We start from the raw sequence: 27,411 nt of genomic DNA, 5'->3' as shown, positions 1-27,411 counted from the left end.
CAACATGTCCTCGTTCTCACCACTGAAGACAACGCCAGAGGTTGGGCGAGCACCGCCTCGGCTCTTGGAAGTTGCCTGTGGTGGAGATGCCACCAGCTCTTCAAGCGCTTCCGGCTGGGCATGCCAGTGGCCATCCACATCGGAATCCCAGCCATTGGGCTTGGGCTTGAACCTCCTCTTGCGTTGTGCTTGTTTGTGCTGGCCGATGACAAAATCTTTCTCCATGACTTTCCTGTATTCCTCGATTTGTGCCTCCAAGTCGTCCGTCACCTTTTCGTCATCGAGCTGCAGCAGCCCCTTGACCTGCGTGGAGAGTGACTCGAGCAGAAACATCTCCACAGCATGCTTGTCATCTTTGTTGACGAACTGGTTGACAGCATCTCCAAAAGGAGCTTGTGGCAGAATCTTCAAAGACTGCTGGGCAAAGTATTCCTGCACAAGAGTGTCGACCTTGATGGTATCGACCGATTCCAGGGCTTCTGCAACGCCTTCTCGCAGCTCCTTTGAGTCGTTGGGAATTTTCCCTGCGCTTGGTTAGCTTCTTGCACGGCCGCTCTTCTTGTGTCCTCCACTCACTTGTGACTGCTGTCTTCTTTCGGTAAAAGTACACGACGTCGTTCTGATTGGCCACCCTGCTGGCAAACCTGTTGGAGAAGCGCTGGGGGTTTTCCACGTCAAACTTGGAGCCTTCCGGAGCGGTATATTCCACTTTGAGTCGTATCAGGGGAAGAGGCGTCTCCTCATCCTCGGCAGCATCACCGCCGTGGGTGGACTCCCACAGGGCATTAGCTTGCTCAATCATCTCTTCAACAATTGTCATCAGGCGTTTGGTGACTTCTTGGCGGTTGTCCTGTTTCTTCTCGAGCCCCTTGAATCGTTTGTCTTCCGCCAGCACAACCTCCCTGGTGACGAATGGCCGGACCGTTTTCAGGGGAATTTTGTCTACCGTGAAACGTCTGCCGGTTATGTTGAGAATTGCAACCTTCTTTGTTACCGCCTCGCCCTCCACAAGAGAGGTGGCTATGGAGGAACCGGGTTGGATGACATGGAAATTGGTGATATCGTTCTTTATGGGATCCACCAAGCATTCGTGTTCGTGGCCCCAGATGACAAGGTCCATAAACTCGGGTAGCATGTTCTCTGATACGTAGCTGGTTGGTGTGTGGGCGTAGTGGTTTTGATGAAGGGTCAATAGGTTGAAGAAGTCGTTCCTCTGCTGGCCTGGCCGATAAAAGTGAACCTTGTTGTCTCGGAATGTCCTGTGCATCCGCTCATCACGAACATTGCTTAGCCCATAGAGGGCCAGTTTAGTCTCTCCCTTTCGCAGGAGAACCGGCTTGACGTGGATGTTGTCCGCCTCGGGCACACGGCCAAAGTAGTTGACGAGCCCGGCAGCCTGTAGAAGATCGAGCGAACAGTAGTGACCATCGCCACTGGGGTCGTCATGATTTCCATGGATAGAGAAGACTGGAATGGAGATGTTGATGTCGGGGTCCTGGTAGTTGACGCAGTCGGTTGATGCACCGAAAACCTCTTGCGGATCACTCAGAAACTCCAGCTCACAGGGCTTCATGCCCAGACAGTTTTTCCGCAGAGATTGTATGACTTGATACATGGACTTTCGAGATGGCTTGTTGTCATGGAAGAGGTCGCCGCCAAGAAGAACCATGTCAACGTCCTGGCCTTTCGCTATCTGCATGATCTCATCGAAGGTCCGCCAGCTATCATCTTTCCGGATTGGATCCCGCTCTGCATAGCCCACATGATTGTCGGTCGACACCAGTATGCGGATAGTGTCCTCTTCTGTTGGAGGTGCGGTGGACTACTATTAGCACCGACTGGGCCTTGGGACAGGAACAGAAGGAGACCATGGTGACCCACCTGGAGCTTGTGGCATTTCGAGAAACAGTCACTGCCAGCCAGACAAGGGGGCTTTAGAAATTGCAGGATAGAAAACACCGGGGAGAATTGGAGAGGATACTGGAAAAGTAGTGCGGTCCTGTTATTATCGTTGCTGTCGTTGTCAACGCGGTAAAGATTTTGGGGTTCAGTGTCAAAGTCCAGTGGAGCTTGAGGTTAAAGAGTCGCGTAAAGGAAAGCGGGAAACACGACCACCGCACGCGCAGTCACGAGTTCTGCTGCCCCACTATTGATGAGGTGGGGCTTGAAAGGTACAACGCACCTCTCCATCTTTCCAAACTGTGTGTTTGTATTATCGACAGGGATGCAGACCAACTCTCTCCAAGCCATGATAGTATGCTCTTGGTTGAAGCCGAGTTTCTCAAAGGGATGATGGCAGATGCGCCAACTCGGAACTCTAACACCCGTCATACCCGTCTATTTCAGCGCGTGGTCGAACAACCTTCTCTGACAGCTGTTCCCGTCGTTGGTAGAGCCGCGAGAACTGTCTTCGCATCGGAATAACATCAAAGGGGCCCCCCTATTTTCCAGTGTAAGTCAACTCATCCTATGAAAAAGCACCTCAACCGCCGACTTTCCCAACGATTACCCTAATTTTTTATACTCAGAATTTGCCCCCGTCGCGGCGCTCGCAGCTTTCATCCACTGCTCTCCTCCAACATGCCCTCCGCCATCACCTTCCCACTTCCTTTCCTGGATCTTTTGCTCACTGCGTCCCCTCGCCCCTCGCTTCTTGCCCCTCCTTCCCTTCTTTTCTTCTTTTCATCCTCCACTGCTGTTTTTTCTTGGTGCCCAAATCCGCAGCGAAGGGCCTCTTCTCTTCTGCCATCTTTTTATTTCTCTCGTTCATCACCCACCGTCTTTCATCCAATCCACGCCTCCTCAAACCTCCTTTCCCTCCAGCTTCCTGGCGACGAGAGTCATACAACCCCCATCAGGCCGTCGCCATGATTCAAAATCGACCTCGTCGGGTTGTAGTTCAGCAGAAGCGACGTGTGCTGGGAGAGCTGGACTCAAACCACGACCTCTGTCTCTCTCGTCACGGTCCCATCAAGCGCCGCCCCATCGTCCTAGAGCAAGAGAACAAGCTTGCTGTTTTGACCGGAGTGCAACGTGGAATTTACGACATGAATGAGGTGGTGGTATTGACTAACTATCAGGGCAGCTCACCCGCAGCCTCGGCCGAAGTTACCCAGGCCCCAGGTTACACGCACCAACAGCCCCAGTTTCTGTCTCCTGTCACCCCGTCTCGCCAGGAGCCACTTGCGGAAGCTGAGGAGGTCGGTATGGAGCACTACCGAACTCAAGACCACGAGGTGGCAGTTCAAGAGGCTCGGGGCCAGTTTGAAGAGGAGCTAGAGGATGGGCCAGAGGGAGATTTGGACCAAGATGAGCCGGCGCCGGAGGACGACGACCCCGACGCCTATGGCTATAGAGAGCCTCGCGATGACGACACCTACTACAGCGAGGAATACATGGATGAAGACGACTTTGACGACGGGCAGGAGCAGGACGGTTCCGACCAGCCTCAGGAACCCCCATTTGACCCCACTGCTCTCGGATTGAAGGAGATCAACAACCTTGCGCATTTTGGAGTCAGCAGCCACAAGCCCGGAAATGGAGTTACCGAGCTCTTGAGCGACGATACAGACAAGTACTGGCAGTAAGTGAAACGCCCTTCATCGAAGACTCTGTGTCGCCGGCGGTTGCTGACTGGTCTTGTAGATCGGACGGCCAACAGCCTCACCTTCTCACGATGCATTTTGTGCGCCGTGTTGAGATCCGTGCCATCCGGTTCTACGTGGATTATAGCCAAGACGAGTCTTATACGCCTACCAATATTGTCTTCTATGCCGGGACAAGCCCTCATGATCTGATTCAGTTTGCCGAGATGCCTCTGGTGAACCCCGTGGGTTGGCAAGACGTTCCCATCAGCGATGCTGGCGGCGGCTATGATGGACACTCGTTGTGTTGCTGGGTGGTGCAGATGCACGTCAAAGAAAACCACCAAAATGGCAAAGACACTCACATCCGTGGCATCAAGATTTACGGCCTGGATGAGAACTTGGTGGGGGGAGCGGCGCTAGAAGACGTGCCCCGGGAACCCACCATCAACCTTGCCTCACACCCTTCCAACCGAGCCACACTGCAAAGCTTGACCGTGGACGAGGAAAAGACTCTCCAGGAGCTTCTTGATTCTTTTGACCAACATCCGCCTTCTGGGGATGGGAGCTTCTCAAACTTCCCCGACTTTATGCGGGAGCCTGAGATTCGCTGAAGGATTTGTTTGTTACCAACACCACCTGCTGCCTCTATTGCATTTAAGGAGGTACGTTGTATGAGTATTGGCGGCTGGAGGATTTTTGCATGTATATGGCGTTTGGTGGTCGACAAAATTCAGGGTCATTGGGTTGTGCAAGCATGGATGCTAGATAAGGTACCCGGCTGACGTGTGGCATGTCAGGTTTTCCTTGTGGTGATGGATGAACGCGATGGCCCTGTCGGCGGTACTAATAGCCAATAACTGGAAATGGTATATATTCTTGAAGTCACTCTTGATAGGTATAGAAAGGACTCTGCATTTACCTGTCTCCGCTTCCGTTTGCACCGATGTGAAATAAACAGCAGGAGGACCGCCACGCATTTCACTGGACTTTTGGACGACCATGCATCAACGACGGCCTGCAAAGCCTGAATGACTTCTGATCCATCTTTCGAGGCCTATTCTACATCCGGTCCCTAAGAATGGAACAGTTTCTTAGCAGCCATGGGGTTGTACTTCTGCGTCCCTGAGCCACCGCGCTGATAAGAACATCAATGTGGCCATAAATGGACACAGCCTGGGAGGTGTCGAATTGGGTCTCGGACAAGGAGGCGGTCGCGTCGAGGTCCAACAGCGCGACATTCTCAGACTGGCGATGCCCAATGCGTGAGATGGTGTTATGGCCCGTGGCGATGACTTTGTCTTCTCTCGCGGCGATCTCTTGCACAAAAGCTCAACTGATGCCAGCAGTGCTGCCTGTAACAAGCCAAACCTGGGGGGGCATGCTGATGGTGATTAGGGAAAGACTGTTCAGTCTTTCCCTACTTGTGCTTGAGACGCTGTCCAGCCTTGCATTGTGACCCTGCTCATCGTGGCCTAGTAATCAGCAAGCAAACGCCGAAAACATCACAAGCACAAGAAGAGGCGGACTTGGAGGAAACGACAACAGATATCTGGGGTTGAGGTTCTCACGATCTGGTTTTCTCGCACATAAGAAAAAGCAAGCGGCCCATAAACCCCGTTCCCCCCCACTACCCCACCCCCGCTGCACAAGCAGGAAGTCACACTTGCATTGGCTGTGTCATCATCCGTACCTCGATAGCAACCGCATGAGAGCTCTGTGAGCATCAGAGAGCCGTTACTTAAGGCAGAGCGTGCCAGGCTATGTCCTCTTCACCTGGCGAGCCCCTAGAGGCTGGTTACCAACCCATGCGTCCGCGAGTATCGGCTTCGGCCCGCGTCCTGACAGCTTTCTTCTCCCAAGCACTCACCTCGTTCAAAGCCACCTCCTCGAAGCTCGAAGTTATCTGCACAGTATCACGGCAACCTGTCGGTACAAGCCAGAAGGATGACCAACCTGCAATCCCAAGCCCCCTCCCCCCTCGGGCTAGACCACGCACCCTGATTATCCTCGATTCGTCCTTCAACCCCCCAACACGGGCTCACCTGCGGATGGCCACATCCGCTATTCTCTCTGAGGGCCGGCCACCAACAACCACGAACCACAACGTGGAAAATGCCGTGGATGTAGGCGGCAGAGCCCAGACAACTAGGCTGCTATTGTTGCTCTCAATCAACAACGCTGACAAAGCGCCCAAACCTGCCCCTTTTCATCAACGCCTTGGATTGATGTGGGCTTTTGCACAAGATGTCCAGGCCTGGCTACAGCAGCAAGCCAACACAGCAATCGATGTCGACATTGGGCTATCAACCTTGCCATTCTTCCACGAGAAGAGCGAGGCGATTGACCAGGTCGGGTTTTACCAACGGGGTGCACCAGAGGTCAAGATGGGGCAGGTCATGTTGGTGGGCTATGACACGTTGATACGGGTGTTCAATCCAAAATATTACGGCCCGGTGGCGGCCCCTCCGCCTGGTACGCCGCTGGACACGAGTGTGCCGACAGCAGCGGAGAACAAGCAAGAGAAGCCCAGGACGCCTATGCAAAAGGCTCTTGGGCCATTGTTTCAAAGGGCGAGGCTGAGGGTGACGATGCGGACAGATGATGAGTGGGGTGGGAGGGACGAGCAGCTGAAGTATCTGCAAGACCTGGTACAGGGTGATGACGGGGAAGAGGGGGGAGGTCATGGACTGGGCAAGATAGGCGGGAGCAAGGAATGGGCGGAGAGGATCGAGATGGTCGAGGGAAGAGAGGCGGGGACTGAGGTGGTCAGTAGTACCTATGCACGGGATGCTGCCAGGGAGGGCAACAGGGAGAGGTTGGATAAGATGGTTAGTGACGGAGTAAAGTGGTGGATTGAAGAGGAGGGCTTGTATCGGGAATAGATTGCTGAGATGCCGAGTCCAACGAAATTCAAATGATGCCATATTGAGCGTTGTCATGTGCAAAAATTGGAAAACTCTTCTCCAGCGCGAGAAATTTTGGCGGTCTGAGTCGGCAAAACGGTTTGCGGTCCATTCTGTCCCACTTGATGCCTGGATTTTTGCAGGGTGGAGAGAATGGTCTGTGCGAGCGAGTGCAAATTTGCATGCGTGCACTGGCCACCGGTGATGGGTATAAATTGAGTGCTCTCCTCCCTCCATTTCGGTTTTTCTTTTTCTTTTTTTCCTCATGTCGACAATACTTCAGAGAATCATTTCTATAGTAGTCGTCCTCTTTTGTGTTCCCTAAAGGAGCCACAGATCCCACCCGGGTTGATGAACGATATCCTCGGCGCCCAACAGTGAGGAGCCTTTTTTTACTCTCGACCTGCCTGCAAAGGTGGCGGTCGCTGGCCTTTGTGCTGCGGCTGTATAGAGAGTGGCGATGATCTGTACCCCGATTTCTCGAGGTCTTGCCTTCGGGCGCTTGAACGGGGTGGGTGTCGATGGAAGTCTGACCGGCCATCTTTCTCTTTTTTCATTGTGCCCCTGGGCTTGCTCAGGACGCGAGGAAGAAAGTCATGCCATGTGTTGGATTGAATGTTGACTTATTTGAGACAAATCATGCTTGGTGAGCGAGAATTATTGTCTACAGTGTCTACCACACATGCCAACCCCCTAACTTCTGTGGATCACTGAAAGGTATTGGAGCTGCGTAATCTTTGGGGAAAGATTGTTCATACCAGGAGAGGTTAAAGTTGTAGGTATGGTAGGTCGTCATGTCGTCGCGATCGGGTGGATAGGCAGAGGACTTTAAATATGTCGATTGATGCTGCCAGATAATCCGCGTGATACGGAGATTGAGCATTGAACGTTGCTGCTGGTTGAACGGAAGAATTGTATGTCTGGGGATGATTGGCATGGTGTATTCGGAAGGAATTCCACCGGCTGAGTTATATATTCTCACGGCCCAGTTGGAATCTTAGGAATGGCAAAACTGACTTGCACACTACCTCTGGCTATCACGGGAAAGATCTGGCAGGTAAGCTATGTCGAACGTGCTGGAGGTGCCGTTAAGTGAAAATGGGAGGCAAACGAAGAGGTGCGATCACTGTGAAGGAGTGCTCTGGTAGAGGTAGGTGATATGGTCGACATTCTTGTAAGTAAACAGATACTCTCAAACGCCCATGCTATCCATCAGTAAAGCTAGTTGAGGTATCTGCCCGTCTGAGAAGGCGAGAGAGGCCTTTCAGAACCATCTCTGTGTCCCATAGCATATCCAAAGGTGTGTTGAAGAGTTGCAGGTCGCCACATGCAGCTGTCATCAGACAGCTACCCCCATTGGCAAGGTGACATCGAGACTGCGCAGAAAAGAGGATTAACCATAACATGGTTGTGAACGACGACGTGGGTGTACACCGGTATGCAGAAAAGCTTAAGTGTTGTTGAGGTTGGCTCGTGGCGGAAGAATGGAGCGAGATAACGGTTGCTCTGCCGAAACCCAGAGCGTTGCAAGCGACATGTCCCCACGGTCTGGGAGACACTGGAGTGGGTCTGGAGGTCACCACAGTGTGAAAGGCGGGAGGTTCTATTTGGAGCTTGGCGGACTACGGAGGGTGTATTCTCAAGCTATCTATATACTGAATTTTCTATTCCGAGATGATTCGGGGGCCTTCCCCTGTCATGATTCCGTAGTTCGAGCTCGAGAAGGCAAAGAGAGGTAGCCATAACTGATGCGAAATACAAGAGAGATTTCCCCAAAGACTCTTGGTCGATGAAATGAATAATTAGGTATCTAGTTGGTTATCATTGCAAACACGCTCCTGGTCTTGTTGGATGCCAAGCCATGGGCACTGGCAGTGGATCCGTGCGAGTGGCCACGGAGCTGAGACGGGTTTCTGGATTGGAGACATCAGAGAAATAAAATCTGGCCGGATCGCCTGTCCACGCTCACTTCCAAGCATCCATAACCGCTCGCTGGAACCGACAAACTTGCACTGCGCATCTCCATACGCAATCACATCTGTCACAATGGGTCTCAGTCCACAAATGTAGGCACCGTCGCACCGGCGCCGGCCCTGCGCCCATTGTTTCGTTCTGCCAGCTAACCTGTTGCTTTCCAGCACCAACCTGATCATCATCCTCGGGATGATGCAGGTCGCCAAGAAGATTCCCTTCGAAGACGAGTCTGTTCTCAACCTCTGCCGCGCCGGCTACATTGCCAGCAACCTGATCATTCTGAGCATCTACCTCTACATCCAGAACACCATCAATAAGAAGAAGGGTGCGTCGCCCCGTCTTCTCCGTTCCTCCCCGTCCTCCCCGTCCTCTCCGTGTTGCGCCTCCGCGAGACCCAGGCTAACCTGCGTCCTTGTTTTCTACAGATCTTACCACGCTCAAGTATGTCGAACCCGCGCCAATGGGCTCCAGCGAGGAGGGCAAGCTCGTCACCACTACGGTCCAGGCCTACGACCTCGCCCAGCTCAAGAACTTGATGCGCTCCCAGATGATGGGTGTCCTGATGATGGGTGTGATGCACCTGTACTTCAAATACACCAATCCCCTCCTCATCCAGAGCATCATCCCTCTCAAGGGCGCCCTCGAGGCCAACCTCACCAAGATCCACGTCTGGGGCCAGCCCGCATCTGGTGATCTCAAGCGCCCATTCAAGCAGGCTGCCGGCTTCATGAGCGGTCTCCAGAACGGCTCTGCCCAGAGCGACAAGAAGGCTGTCGAGTCGGCCGAACGTGCCGGCCGTGGTGGTGCCAAGGAGGAGTAGAGTACTTTACAAAATGTATGGTCCTGGATGGATGGGTCCCGTTGGCTGCGCGCGCTTTGGCGGGGTTTTCTTGATAAGAAAGTCCCCTTGCGGGGGGCGCCTCGTTGTGATAGATTTTTTTGGGGGGGAAATGGATGGCGGGTCGGCTGGATCAGTAATTATTAGCGGAGGGGGGCGTGGTGTTCTTGGTTTTGCTTTTCAATAATCAAGTGCGTTCGTCAATCGACTTTGCTCATGGTTGTTTCTACGGCTTTCTATGGATATTCTGTGTTCAGTGCATGGAGTGTCCCATCGTCCTGTGTGTAAAAATTGTCGAGTAATTAACGGACCTGAAGTATTTGGGGGTGGTGGCCAGTCCCGTCCCACGCAGCAACCTACTACGCGTCATAGCCATCCCGCCGATGGGAGTGGTCGGTGGCGGTCCTTGCGTCGCTTTGAGCATCCCCCAGCTTCCAGCTCAGGCAGGTTGCTCTCACCTCAACACGATGCTTCCATGATCAAGAGCAGACACCATTTCTCTACCTGCTATTAGATAACGACATGATCAATCGAAACAGCAACGGCTCCCGAAGAACACCAAACCACATTTTTGTTCGCCATGGATAGGCCAGCAACCCCACCAAGAGAGGCTGCGACAACCACAACCATCCCCAGACGGCCACAATCTCCACCAACACCTGAAATCACCCGTCGCATCGTAGGTTATTTCCATCTCCGCAATTCCGAGTGATATTAAGGTACTGCCATGGATGCTCACCTCGCGCGCTGATTGCAGGAAGAAAACCGCTTGCGCGCCAAAGCCATTCGTGAGCAGCGCGACGCCGAGCTCCGTGCCTCCGATGTACAACAGACAGATGGATCAACGACAACCGCCGCCCCGGCTGGGAAGAAACGGCCATACGGGTCGATATCGCGAGCCGAAGTGCCGGCCACAAACCGGGATGCGCGTACGAGTCCGGCCAAGGAGGGAGAGGGCCTGCAGCCAGTCTCGCGCAAATTTACGAAATATGTCGACTACAACTTTAGCGCCATGACAGATACAAAGGGCGGCTTCCTGAGCATCGAAGATGACCCTTGGAACAAGAGCATGTCTGCCGGCGTACCAGGCAAGCCCGAGGCGGAGCAGAAGCCGGCGAATATGACTGCTGCCGAGTGGGAAAGGTTGCAGCTGATCAAGAAACTGCAGAGAAACAAGTCGGGGCCTTTCGAGCCCGGGCTGAGTGTGCTAGCAGATGAAAAGACGAGAAAACGATGCAGGGAATGCAAGACTGTCGAGATCGACTTTGTCTGGGAAGAAGTGTTTGGATGTGCTGTCTGCAACGGGTGCAAGCAAAAGTTTCCCGAAAAGTACAGCTTGTTAACCAAGACGGAGTGCAAAGAGGATTACTTGTTGACGGATCGTGAGTCCATCTCAGGGGTGTCCTGATCATGGTGTTGTGCTGCTAACATGATGTTCCTGCGAAGCCGAGCTGAGAGATCCCGAGCTGCTACCGCACCTGTCCAGGCCAAATCCCCACAAGTCACACTGGCATGACATGATGCTGTTTCTACGATACCAGGTCGAGGAGTATGCCATCAACCAGAAATGGGGCTCAGCAGAGGCACTCGACGCCGAATTCGAGAAGCGAGAGCAAGATAAAAAAAGGAGGAAGGAGGCCAAGTTTAAAGAAAAGCTGTTGGACCTGAAGCGCAAGACCAGGACCGAGGCTTTCAGGAGGAACAATGCCAAAGGGGACAGCAGCGGCTCGGGCTCGGGCCCTGGAAAAGCAGCCAGGTTTGGAGATGCGATTGGGGATCGAGGGAAACATGCCCATGAGTGGGGGAGGACCGTGGAGAATGCGGAGGGGATGACGGTCAAGACATGTTTGACTTGCGGGTCACAGGTGGAGGTAATGGAGTTTTGACGCCTGTACTCTCTCTCTATGTATGATAAGACAGAAAGAACATGGGAGACATTGTCGAAATCAACAGTCCCACAGATGGAAGTTATACACATACAGCAGTTGCATAGCACAAAATAGCAGCCTCTGATTGGTCCAATCCCACGGCACCCTTGTGGAGCCAGTCGAGCTCCCTCAGCGGGAGAGGCAGTGGCCCGTGTGTCGTTGACTTCTGGCCAACCAACCAGCCAGCGACCATCGCACCAACTTGGAGCCAGCCAGGCACAGGCGACAAACAGTATCAGCAAGACAGAACCGATTCTTTGTACCGACTAGTGCTTTTGTTATATGGACAGCTAGCTAATTAATACCTCCATCTCTCTTCGACTCTCACCTCCACCGCTTCTTCGCCCGCAGTCACGGCATCTCGTGGTTCGCTCGCTCTGCTGCCACCATGGGCACCAATGGAGGGAGTGGCATGGGCGCGCACGAAGTCGGAGGCATGATGGGCTCTAATCATCCCCCTGCCACTGAGTACACACTGCAAGGTCCGCATGCCTTTCTCACCAACTCCCTCCTGATGTGATGGTTGCTTGCTAACCGCTGCCGCAGGTGTTATGCGCTTTCTGCAGACCGAATGGCACCGACACGAACGCGATCGCAATGCCTGGGAAATCGAGAGGCAGGAGATGAAGAGCAGGATAGCTGGTCTCGAGGGCCAGGCCAGGAGAGCCGACGCGACCCAGAACACCTTGAAGAAATATGTTTCCATTTTGGAAAAGAAGGTCAAGCAGCAGTTGGCACAGTCAAAGGAGGGTGTCGACCCCTCACAGCCCAAACCTCTAGATCGGGCTGCTTTACTGAAGGAGAAGCTTGCTCGTAAGTCTATGGCACGTCTGCTGGCATCTTATTCTTGCGGAATGGCTGACACAGGCTGGCGATGCAGCTTCAGGTGACCCCACGGTGCCCAGCACGCTCGCAGCCGACCTCGCCGATGAAGAGAACCAGCGCAACGAGCTGAGGACCTTCCTTGACCAGTGCCAGGCTGAATTTACCTACCTCATGGTTACACCTGCTAATCCCATGCCGCCGAGAGACTCGCCCCCCCTTCCTGTGATGGAAGACTTGCGGGAAACCGATGCGTTTGGTCAGCAAGTTATGGACCCGGTTTACCAACAGCAGGGACTTTCACAACAGCAGCAACAGGCTCACGTTCGTGAGCTTCTGGCCCACCAAGCTAGAAACGCGGCGCCTCTAGCCCACCGTGGTCAGGGCGCACCTGGTCCAAGCAACTATCCCGTCAAGCAATTTGATTTACAGTCTGCCCCCATGATGCGTACATCAAATGCCGAGCAGTCATCGGCCATGTATGGGAATGCTGGCGAATGGACTGGCCAGATACCTATCCACGCAAAGCCTCCGGCGGAATCGGGCCAGGAGCCGGCCTTGCAGCCCAAGCACCCCAATCGAGCGGAGGACAGAGGAGAGCCTTCCGAGAAGCGCGGCGGGCTCGAGTCAGACAGTTGGGATTTTAATGATAGCAACTTTCCCGATCCCACTGCCCCCAACCCGCCACCACCACCACCACCACAACAACAACAACAACAGCAGCAGCCTCATCAGGCGTCTCCCAACCGACCGGATACCGATGTGTTTCCCGCCGCTGAAAACATCCCGAAATCCCCCAACCGCGGTGCTCTGTCTCATAGAAGAAAGAGTTCGAGCTCCATGGGCCGGAGGAGAAGTGCGGACCACGAGCTTTCGCTGAACTCTATGAGCCAGAAAACAGAAAACACCAACTTCAAGCTCAAGTTTGGACTGAGAGGCCACCTGGACACCGTTCGTACTGTGATCTTTTCTGGAGGCGGGAGTCCTGGCGAGCCCGAGATCTGCACCGCCGGAGACGACGGGACGATCAAGCGATTCCACATCCCGGATCGTCATCCGGGGCATCCCGGCGCTGGTGTCGGCGACCTCGACGTGACTGCCGATTTCACACACCGCGGTCACAGTAATGCTGTTCTCTCTCTGACATCGTGGTCACCATCGCCCAACTTCTCTACGGGCGGGCGTGCGCAAGGCGATGGATGGATCTTTTCGGGAGGTCAGGATGCCACCATCCGAGTGTGGGAAAGAGGACGTGTCGACCCCAAAGCCACTATGGATGCGCATGCGGATGCTGTCTGGGCCCTCTGCGTACTTCCCGCCAACCTTGGCTCCATCTTTGGCCAAAGCACTACCCATGGCTCACCGGACCGCATCCTCCTCGTCTCAGGCTCAGCTGATGGTACGGTCAAGCTGTGGGCAGTCAGTGCACCACCTCAGCTCACCTCACCGCAGCCCAGCACGGGACGGAGGGGTCCTGGCGGTCGCACACGAGGCAACTCGATGAGTTCCGGCTCCAGTTTCCCGAACTCGCCCCAGCCGACAACCGCCTCCAACTCCCCCTTCCACTACTCGCTGATACACTCCATCCCCCGTCCCGATGGCAAGGCCAGTCCAACCAAGATCACACCCCTGAGCCCCAACGGAGAGACATTTGTGGTGAGTTACTCGGATGCTGCCATCATCGTTTACGACACCCGGACCGGAGAGCCCACTGGGACCATGGCCAGTCTAGAAACCTATGATGGAACCATCGCTACCAGTGTCAACGCGGTGGTGGCCACGGTCGTTGGGCTTGATCAGCCCCAAGGCTTGGGCGAGGAGGAGAGCGGCGGCGGCGGACCAACAGGAGGTGGGCGCGCTATGGCTGGATCGGGTGTGGAGGGTGTCATCATTTCAGGACACGAAGATTGCTATGTGAGATTCTTCGACGCCAATAGCGGTAAGTTTCACAACGGCCACCAGCGCCTTGGCCATTTTCCCTTGCTAACCCAGTCACCCAGGTCAGTGCACCTACAATATGGTTGCCCATCCCGCTTCCATCTCCGGTCTCTCCCTCAGCCCCGACGGTCGGGAGTTAGTGAGCGCCGGTCATGACGGCTCCCTGCGGTTCTGGTCCTTGGAAACACGTTCCTGCACACAAGAAATTACGAGCCATAGGGTGATGCGCGGTGAGGGCGTTTGCTCTGTCGTGTGGAGTCAGGACGGCCGCTGGGTTGTGAGTGGCGGCGGCGACGGTGTGGTCAAGGTGTTTGCGCGGTAGAACCAGCAGATGTACCGTCGCGGCCACGACCAGAGACTTTCGAGGTCAGAGGGTCGACACAATGCTACCGTCCACGCCCAATATAATGCGCTGGGAGTGACGGTGCCTCGCCACACCCGTGATCTGCCCCCGCCATCCCCCAGACCACCAAGCTCAAGCCTCTTTGGCACGCCAGCCACCTCGTCATTTCGCCGCTTCTTGGATGGATCACGCCCTTGATGTGAGGGATCAGTCGCTCTTTTGCTGTTACCATTGAGTGTTTTTGCTGGGGTTCACAGAAGATACCAGGAGTTTGGTTTAGTTCACGGCGAAAAAGGGCGTTGTTGTCTCGACAATGTGGCGGGAGTTCTCTCTTTTTTTCTTGTTTTCCTTTCTTTTGCAAAGCATGAATAATCACTCAACCAAGCATTGAGAATAATTGGCTTGGAATATCTCTTAAGTTAGTAGAGAAGAAAGAAGAACAGCGAGGGTCACCCCCTAACAGTTAGCGGCAGCGGAGGCGCGTTGTAAACATTTACCACGATCATTGTACTCTGTTCTTCATGGAGATGTGATTGTACGATAAGCGACAGAAAAGGTGCATCGGCTGGTTTGTCTCTGGTCATGAAACGATGGGTTAGTACAGAAGGAGAGAAATGCATTCCCCATTTCCCCCTATCCTATTGTTTACCCCTGCTGTAGATTTGAAGACACCATGGATGTTGCTGGGAGGTTTGGCGGCAAGCGTTGACAATGTGTGGGTCAAAGATATACAAAGTGAACATCCAGCTGGGCTACTCTGCTGCTATAGAAGGGAAACCTGTTTCTTTCTTATACATACATGCTTGAGCAGCACGTGGTTGCCACGTTTCATGACGGTGGATGGCATCACACCTGCACGGGTGCAATGTTGATTGAGGTAAGACCAAAACTTCACATTCCATTGCAAACCCCGGTATCTACCAATGTTTCCATTTCGGAGAGCAGAGTCAAGTCGGATCGACATGAATTGGGGCGATCTTCGTTCATGGTTGGGGGCTTTTACCGTTCTGGCTTGCGGGCAAAACTAATCGAGCAAATTTAGGCAAAAGACCTTGATGCCTGGCGTCTTGGGCCAGTGTCTGAAGAAAGGAGACAAGGAGCATCTCCTGACTGAAGCATGTGAAAGACCTGACAAAGTCAAAGGAAATATAAGGGAGCTCAATGTCCATCGCTCGCAGAAATAGCTACCGAACCTCCCAGTTCAGCTTTTCCAGCTTAGGAAGGAAGACATCAGCACCGTGTTTATATAGATTAAACTGGTTGCTTGGCACTTTTCGACCATGGCATCATGCTCGCCGCATGAACACAATGTGGGCAAAGCGAAGATTTGGGCTGTCCCCTGGTCCTGTCGACATTACTGGTGGGTCAAGTCACGACCAGCTACTGACTTGAAAAATTTAAATCGATGAACACACAGATATTCTGGAATGAGCCAGGCTCAAATTCCGGCGGTACATGTAATCAAACTACACACAATGGGGCACATCAGGGCAAGGAATGATTCATCACAAATGACAAGACGAGTGAGGAGGGGGAATAAAAGTAATACTATGTTTGTGTAAACTGATGCCGACTCCACTCTGCCTGGCGTGCTCAACCACTCAACCAGACCACTCTTTTCAAATGATGAACATGTAGAGTTTTCAAACAAGTCCATGGTCTTGGTCCTGTTCTCTTGAACACTAGGAAATCGCTGTCATTGCGTGAGATTAAGCCTTGATGGCGACATCGCCCATCGGCATGGCCTTGAGCCCTGGTTGATGATATCATTAGCATTCATCTCTCTCAGACGTTTGTGAAGGGGGTGGGGATGAAAACTTACAGCCGTCGACGGGCTCGGGAGCCTGCTGCTTGATGTTGCAAGCGTTGTAAACCTCGGGAGGCTGGTAAGTAAGACCAGCAGCAGGGCAAGCACGGTTGAGGTTGCAGCCCTTGTCCATGGCACGCTGAAGAGTGTCGCCTTCCCAGCCGAAGACGTAGTCACCGTGAGCGGCAGATCCGCCGAGGTTCATGCTGTAGACAAAGGCAGGGCCCGAGGTGGGCCACATGTTCTTATCACTGAAGTTGGTCACGTTCCACATCAGCTCGTACATGAGCTGAGGAAGCTTGACGGGGTGGCTGGATGGGCAGGCGCCGCCGCCAGTGGCACCAGAGCCCTGGCCGTAGGCGACGTGGGACTTGTGGTCGGGGGTGTCAAGGTTCTTGCCGTCCCAGCAGTGGGGGAAGATGATGGTCTGGCGGATCATCTTGCAGCGCGGCTCCTGAGGGATGCCGACGGTATCAGAGCCAGTGCAGGGAGCACCGCCGATGAAGTTGCCCTCGTTGGTCGATGTCCAGCAGCGATGGCAGATGTTGGCCTTGGAAACCTTGCTGTCCTCGGTGTTGGCCGCGTTACCGGCAAGCATGCGGAAGCCCTAGATGCCAGTCTTGTCAGTGATACAAATCCCTGGGCCCACGAGCACAGAACGTACAGGTCTGAAGGCGGTGGTCTTGCCGCTGGGAATGTAGTAGATGTCGAGACCACCCTTGTTGATGAGCTGACCCTGGGGACCGCCGTTGCCGACTTGGGGAACGCGGTGATACGATCCGTTCTTGTGCTTGAAAAACATGACGGCCGTCCAGTAGTTGGACAGATCCTGGGGGAACGAGCAGGATGTGCAGGTCGATCTCTTGACCAAGTCATACTCGACTGGCTCCATAGTCAGGTTGAAGGAGTTACCACCAACGATCTGGTGAAGATGGGGAGTGTAGCGGACGCCGGGGTTGACGAGAGGATCGACACGGTCGACAACGAGCTGGGAGCAGGCGAACCGCAACATGTTCTGAGCGGCAACTCCATTGGCCAGCAGCGCAAAGGCCGCGGTGAGGGTAGACCACGAATGCATATTGTCCCTTTGTTGATCCTTTGATCTGTCCCCCTTGTGTGCTAGTGTCTTGTCGTTGGGTGCGGGTGGCGGCTTGATCTCTTGCGAGGCTCAACCAGAGGAAGGTCTTACGCTCCTGGAGGAGAATGAAAAGTAGTATTCGTCGGTGACGAGAAAAGGAGAGGAGAGGCTTTCCAGCCAAAGTAAGGCCGGCTGGGACTCTTTTATTTCTGATTTCCAGCCATGTCTGTTTGCCTGCTTTGGGCACGATGGCGTCGATGGCCCCGTCTCGACCGGGTAGAGTCTCTTCCAACCCTTTCAGGCTCCCGGTAAGTACTAACTGCCGATACTACAGAACTTGTTCTATGTTCTCTGATCATTTGGGTATAATATGAGTGATTGGTGGAGAAAGATTCGAGCTGTTATTGGACCCCTTGCCGTATTCGTCCACAATTGCCGGAGCTCCGGAATTGATGTCTTGTTGTTTGTGAAGGCTCTGTATACAGCCGGGTAAAATCAGGTGCAGCCGCCCCCCTTCTCCCACGTTGATTATCCAAGGTCACGCTGCTCACACGCAGCCGCCCTCGCTTGGTGTTGGGTACATTAAGAACCAGACAAGTGACGTATGGGAGGACAGAACCAAACATTTCTAAATGGGGTTTGGGAATATAACGTGAAATACATCTGGGGTAAACATGGAGATGATAGGGAAAAGGGGGTGGGCACCATTTTCTGGGGTGCGGGGAAACTTGTCCCATTCGTTCATTTTCTCGTCTGTTCTGGGCCGCTTCGGGCCTTCCTGGCGTCAAGTAATCAAACACATGGTATGTATATATGCCATGTGCTGCGGCGGGCGAGGCGGCAAGTCGCTGTCAACCGACAACCGAGCAGTCACACCCTTCCATGTTCTGCCCCACAAGCCACGTTCTCTTCCTTCCCTTGAGTTTTATCCTTTGGGGGGTTTGTCTGGATGCCGGTGCTACTCAATCTTCGGTTTCTTCCGACCAGGCCATCCGGGAAAACCGAGGTGCAGGAGGATGGCCTGCCATCCTCCTCATCGAGATTCTGGGCATTTCGCTGGTTCAACAGGAAAGAAAAGAAACTGCCGCTTTGTTCTCTGTGTTTTGTCTGTTGCCAATGTGGGGATATTAGTTACCCAGGCACTGCCACGGCACCAAGTTGTCAATTCTCGAGGGCAAACTCCACAGCCATCTAGACTTCTATGGAACCCCAGTGATATATGCAAATGAGCCCAAGCTGGGTATGACATTCATACTCGAAGAGATGGATAGACCGCCACTGTTACTGCGGACCCAACGGCTGGTCGCTGGGTTCTGGGTCCCGAGTCGCTCTTTGCACAATGAGCTCGGTGCCCAAGTCTTTGAATTCCCCACGTGGCTTTTGATTTAATGTCTCACAGTTTGTCAGACTCACGTCCTAGTCTCGCCGGAAGACTGTCCGTGTAAGCGAGCAGTCAACACTTTCTCCCACGTGGCAAAGTTGCTACTGGAAGATTCGGGGACCAGTTCTAGTTCCATTTACTCTTGCTCATAAACTACTGAGTTATGATGACTGCCGATCAGTTGACGAAATGTATGCAGCTAGAATCATGAAGAAACGTTTGCCTGGAAACCAGCAGAAGCCAGCATCAGGTAGATCCGCTCACCGTGTTAAGATTTTCTCTTTCCCTCATGGCCTCTTTCACTGCTGCCAACACCAATCCATGAACCCTTTGTGGTGCCGCCAGGAAGCCGAAATTTTGGCTCAACAGCCTCCCCTGGGTCAAATCGATATCTTTCCCATCCACATCCGTAATTTTGCCACCAACCTCCTTAAAAAGAAGCATGGCACCCGCATGATCCCATATTTTTGCCTTTCTCTCTCTCTTTTTGTATACCCATATCGTGGTGTTTGCTAGGCCAAGCGCAAGGCACACCCATCGATTTACCCATCCGAGAAGGTCGTTCCCCGGAAAGTCCATGCCCAGTCTTTCAGCTACCCTTTCATGCATCGTGTCAACTCCCGAGTCTAGACTCTGCCAGCAGGTCACACTCTTCAGTTCCTCGATTGCCGTGACTTGGCCTGCATGTTGAGGGACCCGTCTCGGCTTTTCGTCGTCTGTCTTGTTGAACAATGGTTCGACGAAAACCCCATGGCCTTTGACACAGTAAATCACTGCCCCTTTCCTTGTTTTGTCCACAGACGCGTCATTTATCACCGTTGCCCCCCCCATGGCTCCCAGCGTCCAGTCCAAGAGCGGACAAGCCACCACACTCATGACTTCCTCCCTGCCCCGCCAACCTTCCCCTTCTGCCAACAAGGCAATATTGATGGCATATTGCTGTCCCTTGAGGAATGTCTTGGTGCCATCAATGGGATCAAATACCCACGTCCTTCCCTTCCCCTCGCCTTTGCAGAGGTCAATGACATCACACACATGATTCTCGTCTCTTGCCTCCCAGCCTTTTACGACTTTTAACACGGCCGCAACCTTTTGCAGCAGTCGAGGGTCTTTCCTCAGCTCGTCTGCCGATTCCTCACCCACTAGCCCATCGTCGGGGAATGCCTTACTGAGGGTGCCAGCCAGAAGGGCCTGAATGGCAAAGTCGGCCACAGTAACGGGGCTGAAGTCGCTTTTTGTTACCGAATCAACCTCGCTTTTCTGGTGAGTGAGAAGGAACTCAGATAAGACGGTCCGGCTGATCAAGGCAGCTTGGCGAGCTAGGCCAAGTGCGAGATTGAGTTCGTGGCGGAGTGGCGAATCCATTTTTTGAGCGAGCATGTGTGTGAGTGAGGATATGTCGTGACTCGAAAGAGGGGAATGTTTGCAAGACACCCCCTTATATGTGGGACCGACCCACTTTCCCAGACATAACACGAGGAACTGCATCGAAAAATAAGAAGGGCCTTGACCATGTCGAGACATATTGGTCTTTACCTTATGGTATATATTTGAAGTCAATCAACGAGTATTCTGCCCCCAAGGCCTCCTCCTACTAATGTTTAAAAGCTCATTGCCAAGCTTTCAAGGCTACCGAATTTCAAGGCTTGTTAACCGTGACATTAGTGGTCCAACCTTCTTTGAACATCCCCTTGCTGAGTAGATGGCAGTCTCTACATTTTGTTGAAAAACCCTTCACGTGATAGCAATGTAGAGAGAAAAAGGAACAGCCAACCTCATATTAGGTGACTGGCCCGGTAATTGCCCGACGCCTCAACAATTGGAGAACTCACAACGGTCTATCTACACAAGGACTCCAACACCAAGAGTGAAGGTATCCGCATATTTGATGAGAATGATGGAAATAAGCCAAGCCGCCAATATCTCGCTCCCAGCAAATAGAAGTACTCATACTTCATAACCATACACATCATTCTTGCTTGTGATCCCGTTCCCTTTTTTTGCCCCCATTTTCATGTCTCTTGGCTTGAACTGCGACAGCCAAATTCATTCGTGCCCCGGTCCCATCAGCAACCGTCATCACCACCCATTATATCATGCCCAGAAAAGTTTGTCGCTGGTGGAAGGATAGTGTGATCATAGAGCCCTTGAAGTGCGTTCTTGAATCGTCTTTCTCGCAGCAGCCCACCCAAACCAAAGACAAACGCAAACCACGAGAAAAGAAACATCGAGGCAAAAGACATATATTAAAGTAGACCGAATAAGTCAAACCAACAGTAACAGGAACCCAAATGCAGCTTTGCTGAAATAACATGGCCCAAGTCAAACTTTTGTTATTTTCAACGACAACCTGTAGAAGATTTGTGCGCCACCATCCCCCCACCGGCGCTCATCACCATCTGGTCACCACATCATGCTGACATATGCAATGTCGTGTCCATTGTCAGGGACACACCTATATGCATCAAAAAAGGGTAGAAAAAGGGGCGTGGATAGTCACACCTGAGTGTGCCGTCTATTAGATGAGTTCCTTTTGCTTTTTCGTATGCCATAGCACCGGTTTTGTGCTCTTCTTGGCGGGCCGCACATTGAGTCGAAACAAGTAGTCAAGTGCCCTGCCCACCAAGCAAAGGGGTGGTGTAGCTTTGCCGTAGCCATCTAGGACGTGACGTCGTAACAACCATAACATTCATAAAACAAGTGGTTGGTGGGGCAAACCCAGGACGCTTTGCGTCAGGGGAAAAGCCTTGGTGGGCGTCCAAGGAACCAAGGCAGCTCAAAGAAAAAGTAATCCTGGAATGCTGCCTTGCGGAGGTTTGCCTAATGCCAATCAAAAGATTGGCACAAAATTGGTCGCCCAGATGAGGTGTATAAAGTCTTCTCTGTATACCCAATTCGTTCATTTTCCCGTCTCTTTTCGTATTTCCATCGTCGTTCATTATCGGGAGAGCATAGCACAAAGGCTCGAAGGAGCGACAACGTCGCCAATCATCATGGAGCTTGGGTACGAACCATGGACAGTTGAGGGAGGTCGAGGGAAAAAAAGAGGAAAACCAGAGTCTTGGAAGGGCCGAAGACGTGCTTCTGAAACAATATTACAAGGCGTATGCTCGGCGGAGGCAGCAAGGGCGAAGAAGTGACTCTGTGCGGTTGTTGCGAGTGTATGTGTAGATGCGGATAGTTGTCTTTTTTTTTGTTTTGCTGTTTTGCTTTGGTGTGTTGCAGGTCGCAATGATGGCGCCCATCCGTCCGTATTCCAACAAGTTATTTTAATCCAACAGCCGTGGCAGCTATTCAACCCACACGAACTTTGCTTAATCGTTTTCTTCCAATGCCATCAGTAAAGGGGAGGCGAGGGTGGAAACACGAAAACTCTCTGACCATCCTGAAGCGGCGGCCCAGGAAGAAAATGGGAAGGATAGCGAATGTGAGGTAATTGTTGGGCCTGCGGTCGGCTCTGCTGTGGGGGCAAGCCGGAGGGATACGACGCCCGGTTGGCTCGTTCCAGATCAGCACGCCGAACATACACACAACTGGCAGGTGCACGATTCCGCTCCTATTGGAACCTGGCCGCGGAAGTGGTTGCCGAACGCACCGCGGTATCTGAAGACTCTGCAATAAAAAGTTAGTCAATGTGGTGTTCAAAGAGCTGGCCAGCAAAGATCACGTACCGCTTCCCCGTTGCATGTGGCCATTGGCCCGGCCGCGGGCAGCAAAACCGGCCATGCCTTCACCCCAATCTCCATTTGGGCCCAGTGGCTGACGTTCGGGAATGCTGCGGGTGCTGGACCCGTTCATCACGGGCCGCTGGCTGCCGATGGCGCCAGGTGCGTCCCGAGGGCGCAGTCTGTTGCTGCCAAAGTTCTCGCTCAATGTCATGCCACTGAGGTCCGGGATCAACATGGAGGGATCATTGTTGGAGTTGGTACCCGGAGTCGTGGGTGTGGTCAATGAGCTGTTCTGACCGGCAAGATTGGCGCTGTACTCTCCGTACTGAGCTACACTGCCAGCTTGAGGAAACCCTGTTGAGGACAGGGAAGGGCTGGGCGTGTACGAACGCAGGTCGGCAAACGACTTGACGCCGCGGAGCGCATTTAACCCACCATCTGGGCTGTCCGGAAGCTCCAATGTCGGGCCATGACGGCTAGAGCGGCCCATGGTGGCATAGTGGCCTGGTCCACTGTTCCGGGTCTCAGCAAAGTCGATGGTAGCAGCACGGCTCAGACCACGGCGGTGGGCATCGGCCGACACACCCGGCAGGTTGTGCACGAGGGACGCAGGTGGCGCGGACTCTTTGAGAACGTGCAACTGTCTCTGCGGCCCCTCGCCAACCGAGCGATGCTCCAACCCCATATTGTGCGCGAGAATGTGGACGGTTCGGCGCTGATGCGGTGTAATGGTAGAGGGGAAAACCAGGATTTCACGGTTGGGATCGTTGCGGAACAGGGTAAGCTCCGTGTAGAACTGCAGAGTGTCTGGATTGTTGAGGTCCACATCCCCTGCAATGGATGCTGGGTTAGCTGATGCCGAGAGCTTCATTGTTGATTTTGTCGTGGACTTACGCAGCGGCGAAGTGCGGGATCGGGTGCTGTGGGCGGCATTTAGAGAGTGCATCGAGGACTGGTGTTGCAGTGTTAGGGGCTGGTGCTGCTCCTCTAACTGGCCTCTCTTCTCCCGCTTCTCGCGTTCGATCCTCTCCCTTTCGTGCTCTGGCAGCATCTTCTTGTATTCGACTCTCAGCTTGCGGCCCTGAACCTCGTATCCGTTCAGCTGCTCAATGACAGTCTGTGTGTCGAGAGGGCTCTGGAAGTTGGCAAAGGCCAGTCCCCGGAAAATGCCGTTGTCAAAGTGGTAGTTGAAGGCATATGGCTGGGGTAGTCCCAGGTCCGACATGATGGATGTGAGCATTTCCTTGCGAACATTGAACGGGATGTTCTTGATGACAATGGCGGTCGGAATCAGGTCGCTAGACATGGACTTGGCATCGTGACGAGGGTCGTACATGCCATTCGCAAAGCCATGCCGCTCGGAGCCATAGCCATCACCACTAATCATCCCCATGCTCTGGTTGTTAAAGTTGGCCATGGCCGAATACTGTGTTGAAGGGGTGTTGAGGGCCTGACTCCCCAGACCTTGCTCGCCGCTCATGGTCCATTCCTGTGGAAACAAAAAAGCAAAGTCAGTAAAAAAGATCACAATATCTAGCTGCGCGTGCGAGATGTGGCTGGTGAGTTGGACGAACCGTGGGCAGAGCTGCTCTGCGAGAGGCACTCGGCCGAAGCCTGCTGTCGCCCATTGCTCCGTTCACCGTGTTGGCACCGTTGTACGCCCATGCCTGGGCATTGCCAATATAGTTGTCGGTCGGGAAGCCTGGTGTTGGTGGTGCTCTGTGTTGTTGTTGCTGTTGTCTGAAAGAGTTGCTTTCGTAGGGGTTGAAGCGGTCCTCGGCAGGAAATAGAGAGGCAGACCCCTGGGTGAAGGAGTCTATCTGGTGGCGCTGCTGAGGTCGCATGGCGCTTGGGAGTCCGGAGACGGTGTTGAAGCCCGTCCTGGACGAGATGGGGGAGGACCGTGTTGGCTGCTGCGCATAGCCGCTGTAGTAGCCCGACTGTTCGCTCATTTTGCCCGAAGACTAGCAATCGCGACAGTTAGCGCGAAGATCCAGCAAGACAGAAGCCAAGCTTGGGAAAAGGTGACGTTTGCGAGACAGCGGGATCGAGGCTCGGCCTCATGCGGCACACGATGGGAATGGGACAGCGTCGGGCTCTGACACTGCGAGTCGAGAGACCCAGCGTGGCTCGGGGCGGTCGATCGGATCGGTTCGCTCGACGGACGATGCGAAGGGTGAAGAAGGGGATAGCCGAAGACCGAAAAGCCAAAAAGGCTGCAGAGTTTTGCAGGTGGAGTTTTTGGTGTGGTTTTGGGCGGTGATTTTGTGGTTCGCAATGACACGGGCGAGGTGATGGTAAAGACTCGATCGTCCGTCGGGACGATGGGAGGGGGGGGAAAAAACTCGTGAAAAGCAAATCGCTCTCTCTCACCCACTTTCGTCTGGTCTCCCTCTCCCTCTCTCTCAAAAACCCCACAGTGCGGCGGGCAGCAGCGGAATAGCGGACAGACAGCCAGACAGCAGCGAGCAGGGCTAGATCAGAGACAGAGGCACCTAGAGAGGCAAAAGTGGAACAGAGACAGACGACAACAGACGGGGCAAGAAGACGGCGACAGCAGTGGAAGCGTAACTCGAAGAAAAAAGGGAACGGGAAAGGTCTATGTCATCACGTCGTCTGCTGGCGGTGGTAGTCGTAGGTTTCGCTGGGTTGACCAAACCGAAAAAAGATTGGAGAGCGGCGGATTGGGTTGGAGGAAGAGATGGAGAGGCGACCCGAGATGGTGGCAGCTGCGCTTGTCAGAAAAGTCAACTCGGACGCTGTTGCTGGGGACCTCTTTTTCTGTGGCGGTGAATGCAAAAAACAGGCGATCCAGAAGGGTGGGGAGGCAGTCGGCCACAAAATAGTCCCAAGAGGCTAAAAAGGGTGAAGAGACCAGGCCAGCGGGAGGGAGCGAGAATGGATACAATCATCCCGCCTTTTTATGGCCCCACCACATCCAGCGTGCCAAGCGCAAGCTCGTCCCCATGGCTTGCACCTTCTTCATTTTCCCCCCTTCCAGGTTGGATTCATTCAGATTGTCTTCTCTTTCCCCCCCATGCCAGATGCCCATCTCTATCCACTCCCGTCGCCATTTTTTGTTGCTTCTTTCTCTCGTACAAGATGTGCCTTGCCGCCCTCCCCGCCGTCAAGTTCCAGGTTCTGCCGCCCGGGTCCTGAATGGATGGATGCTTCTGTCAGAGCGTTTTGTGGCCCTGCCATTGGCTCCCCAGTGCTCGTCATTGGATGCAAGGCAACAAAGCCCTTCCACTGGTCGAGAGCCTGTATGGGCGTGCCTCCTATCCTCGATGTTTTATGCCCGGGGCATCCATGGCCGTCACATGATGCCTCCCACGCCGACCGACTCCCTCCCGTCCTCTTTCTCCCCTGTGTGCCTGTCAACACTCAACAAGGGGGCTGATCTCGGAGCTGAACCCGGCAGAATAAAAGAACCCCTTTTCTCCTGATTCTAGCGCTGGCCGTTGCTTGCGGGGCCGCTGGAGTCGTCATCTCGGAAGGGTCCCGCAGTGTTGCTTGTGGGTATCGTCTACAGTGTATCCCGACGCTTGGATCTACTGTGCAAGCCGACGCCTGCTCTCCTAATCTCGCCAACACGACCCTGATGCCGACCACCGCCGACTGACACCTCTGGCCGTTGTGACCTCATCTCATCTCACCGTGACGTGGGTTCACTTTGCAAGCTGCCACCCTGTCAGGGACTGAGCCAGATGGCGGCCGAGAGGCCATCGTCACACACATGGTTGCAAGTAACCTTGTGTCTGCGACTGGCCATCCGAAAATAGCATTGTATTAGTGCCTGCCGCCGCTGTCAAAGACAATTCCTAAGTGTTTTCTTGAAAGAAGACTTTGACTCTTTGTTCTTTCAGCGCCGAGTATCTAGATTCTAACGTGGTGTAGGTAGTGGTGTCGATGCTCTGATACAGCTGGGCCAAGTGTCGAGACAAAGAGGCCATGCAGTACTTTTGGAATCAGCCAAAACTAGAATGTTGTTGTCTCTGTTGTTCAAAGTCATGGCCATTTCTTTGATCCACGGCGTGTCAAGTAGCGGGTGCGGCTCCCGTTTTCAAACCAGAGCTGGAAACCAACCCAAGCCAGAACCTCACTTGTTACTTCCATTTTGTCTTGACACTGAAAAACTAATAGGCCTAGCATCTCTCCTGTCAAGCCCACGCCCACCGCTTTCACGAACTAGTGCTTGTCTCAAATCAAAGACGATGATTGAAATGCTCCCAGCAATCCTCCCCCCCCCCCCTCCTCGAATACCCTCACCACCAGTCACCAACTTCATCACTTCCCTTCCTCCCCCTCCAAGGCCCAAAGATGGAAATGGCGCTGTCACAACTGCGGCGCCAAGTACCGTATTGCCACCACTCGCCGCTGCCTGGCTTGCTCGCATTACTTCTGCACCACTCTCATCTCTCCCGTCATCAAGCCCAACCCCAATTCTAAGCGCCCGAAGCAGCTTCAAAAGCGACGGGGCAACCGAACCTGTGCCTCCACGTTTGACTATTCTGGCTGGGCGCGTTACAACTCCTGGCGTCGCCTGGCCTTGTCTTCTCCCTCGTCTTCAACTTCCTGCACAACGGCAAAGCTGGCGGCGGAATCTCATGTTACCTTTCAGCCCACCCCGCTGTCTTTTTTCTCCCCTGCCTCGGATGACGATGATGAAGACGGCGCTGAAATGGAAAAGGTACAGTGGTCCCCCATCAAGACATCTAGTCACAGGCAAAGGGTCGTCCTGGCCAAAGAACGCCTGTACGTCAACAAGAAGCACAACTGCTTCCTGCACTGTGACTACCCTTCCGAGTGCCGGCATATGATCTTTGAGGCTTATGAACAGGGAAGGGTAACGTTGACTCGAGACAACGAAAATGGTTACAGGTGGGAGGCTGTTGATCCGGGTCCCGAGCCCGAGAAGCAAGACACCGATATGGTAATGACGTTGTTCTGAAAGAATCCAGCTCAAGACAGGCGAAGTAGGTGGCGATCTAGACCAGCCGAGACGGCTAACGGGAGCAGGGTACAATGCCGTGATGCTGCTGTCGGAGTCAGCATAGCACAGCAACTAAAAGATGATGGAATCACCTAAATGGTACAAATTACCTATATATTACCCTCCAGACGTCGTCAACCCTAGCATCAAG

The 27,411-nt window shown here is 53.6% G+C and overlaps 11 protein-coding genes across 11 annotated transcripts, besides 1 other annotated feature; 6 read left to right on the top strand and 5 right to left on the bottom strand.

Moving 5' to 3' along the window:
* Positions 1-1,807, bottom strand: PODANS_6_11830 (uncharacterized protein; the record flags this gene model as incomplete). The annotated part of the gene is made up of 2 exons (XM_001906823.1): positions 1-479; positions 577-1,807. Coding segments are annotated over 2 exons (1,710 nt in total), but the record flags the coding sequence as incomplete, so codon positions are not given.
* A 1,060-nt stretch (positions 1,808-2,867) lies between these two features.
* Positions 2,868-4,198, top strand: PODANS_6_11820 (uncharacterized protein; the record flags this gene model as incomplete). The annotated part of the gene is made up of 2 exons (XM_001906822.1): positions 2,868-3,583; positions 3,646-4,198. 2 exons carry the CDS (start codon positions 2,868-2,870, stop codon positions 4,196-4,198), a joined length of 1,269 nt encoding a protein of 422 aa, XP_001906857.1.
* Positions 4,199-5,347: 1,149 nt separating this feature from the next.
* On the top strand, positions 5,348-6,469 carry PODANS_6_11810 (uncharacterized protein; the record flags this gene model as incomplete). The annotated part of the gene is made up of 1 exon (XM_001906821.1): positions 5,348-6,469. One exon carries the CDS (start codon positions 5,348-5,350, stop codon positions 6,467-6,469), a length of 1,122 nt encoding a protein of 373 aa, XP_001906856.1.
* A 28-nt stretch (positions 6,470-6,497) lies between these two features.
* PODANS_6_11800 (uncharacterized protein) lies at positions 6,498-7,031 on the bottom strand (the record flags this gene model as incomplete). The annotated part of the gene is made up of 1 exon (XM_001906820.1): positions 6,498-7,031. The coding sequence occupies one exon, from the start codon at positions 7,029-7,031 to the stop codon at positions 6,498-6,500; it is 534 nt and encodes a 177-aa protein (XP_001906855.1).
* Positions 6,758-6,900: a sequence feature (Similar to M26649. 1/1-332_RF00012_Small_nucleolar_RNA_U3 (Yass: E=1.2e-07);~snoRNA).
* A 1,505-nt stretch (positions 7,032-8,536) lies between the features above and the next one.
* Positions 8,537-9,284, top strand: PODANS_6_11790 (uncharacterized protein; the record flags this gene model as incomplete). Its single annotated transcript, XM_001906819.1, has 3 exons — positions 8,537-8,556; positions 8,629-8,789; positions 8,890-9,284. 3 exons carry the CDS (start codon positions 8,537-8,539, stop codon positions 9,282-9,284), a joined length of 576 nt encoding a protein of 191 aa, XP_001906854.1.
* A 598-nt stretch (positions 9,285-9,882) lies between these two features.
* PODANS_6_11780 (uncharacterized protein) lies at positions 9,883-11,188 on the top strand (the record flags this gene model as incomplete). Its single annotated transcript, XM_001906818.1, has 3 exons — positions 9,883-9,981; positions 10,060-10,684; positions 10,749-11,188. The coding sequence occupies 3 exons, from the start codon at positions 9,883-9,885 to the stop codon at positions 11,186-11,188; spliced, it is 1,164 nt and encodes a 387-aa protein (XP_001906853.1).
* A 593-nt stretch (positions 11,189-11,781) lies between these two features.
* Positions 11,782-14,312, top strand: PODANS_6_11770 (uncharacterized protein; the record flags this gene model as incomplete). Its single annotated transcript, XM_001906817.1, has 3 exons — positions 11,782-12,043; positions 12,111-13,991; positions 14,053-14,312. The coding sequence occupies 3 exons, from the start codon at positions 11,782-11,784 to the stop codon at positions 14,310-14,312; spliced, it is 2,403 nt and encodes an 800-aa protein (XP_001906852.1).
* A 1,790-nt stretch (positions 14,313-16,102) lies between these two features.
* Positions 16,103-17,218, bottom strand: PODANS_6_11760 (uncharacterized protein; the record flags this gene model as incomplete). The annotated part of the gene is made up of 2 exons (XM_001906816.1): positions 16,103-16,747; positions 16,805-17,218. The coding sequence occupies 2 exons, from the start codon at positions 17,216-17,218 to the stop codon at positions 16,103-16,105; spliced, it is 1,059 nt and encodes a 352-aa protein (XP_001906851.1).
* Positions 17,219-18,845: 1,627 nt separating this feature from the next.
* Positions 18,846-20,123, bottom strand: PODANS_6_11750 (uncharacterized protein; the record flags this gene model as incomplete). Its single annotated transcript, XM_001906815.1, has 1 exon — positions 18,846-20,123. The coding sequence occupies one exon, from the start codon at positions 20,121-20,123 to the stop codon at positions 18,846-18,848; it is 1,278 nt and encodes a 425-aa protein (XP_001906850.1).
* A 2,139-nt stretch (positions 20,124-22,262) lies between these two features.
* Positions 22,263-24,219, bottom strand: PODANS_6_11740 (uncharacterized protein; the record flags this gene model as incomplete). Its single annotated transcript, XM_001906814.1, has 3 exons — positions 22,263-23,098; positions 23,162-23,756; positions 23,842-24,219. 3 exons carry the CDS (start codon positions 24,217-24,219, stop codon positions 22,263-22,265), a joined length of 1,809 nt encoding a protein of 602 aa, XP_001906849.1.
* Positions 24,220-26,489: 2,270 nt separating this feature from the next.
* Positions 26,490-27,218, top strand: PODANS_6_11730 (uncharacterized protein; the record flags this gene model as incomplete). Its single annotated transcript, XM_001906813.1, has 1 exon — positions 26,490-27,218. A coding segment is annotated over one exon (729 nt), but the record flags the coding sequence as incomplete, so codon positions are not given.
* Positions 27,219-27,411: the final 193 nt, after the last annotated feature.

Source organism: Podospora anserina, chromosome 6 (genome assembly GCF_000226545.1).
Source record: "Podospora anserina S mat+ genomic DNA chromosome 6, supercontig 1".
Lineage (NCBI taxonomy): Eukaryota > Fungi > Ascomycota > Sordariomycetes > Sordariales > Podosporaceae > Podospora > Podospora anserina.
The sequence above is the reverse complement of the archived record's forward strand: the minus strand, read 5'-3'. Positions and strand labels throughout refer to the sequence as shown.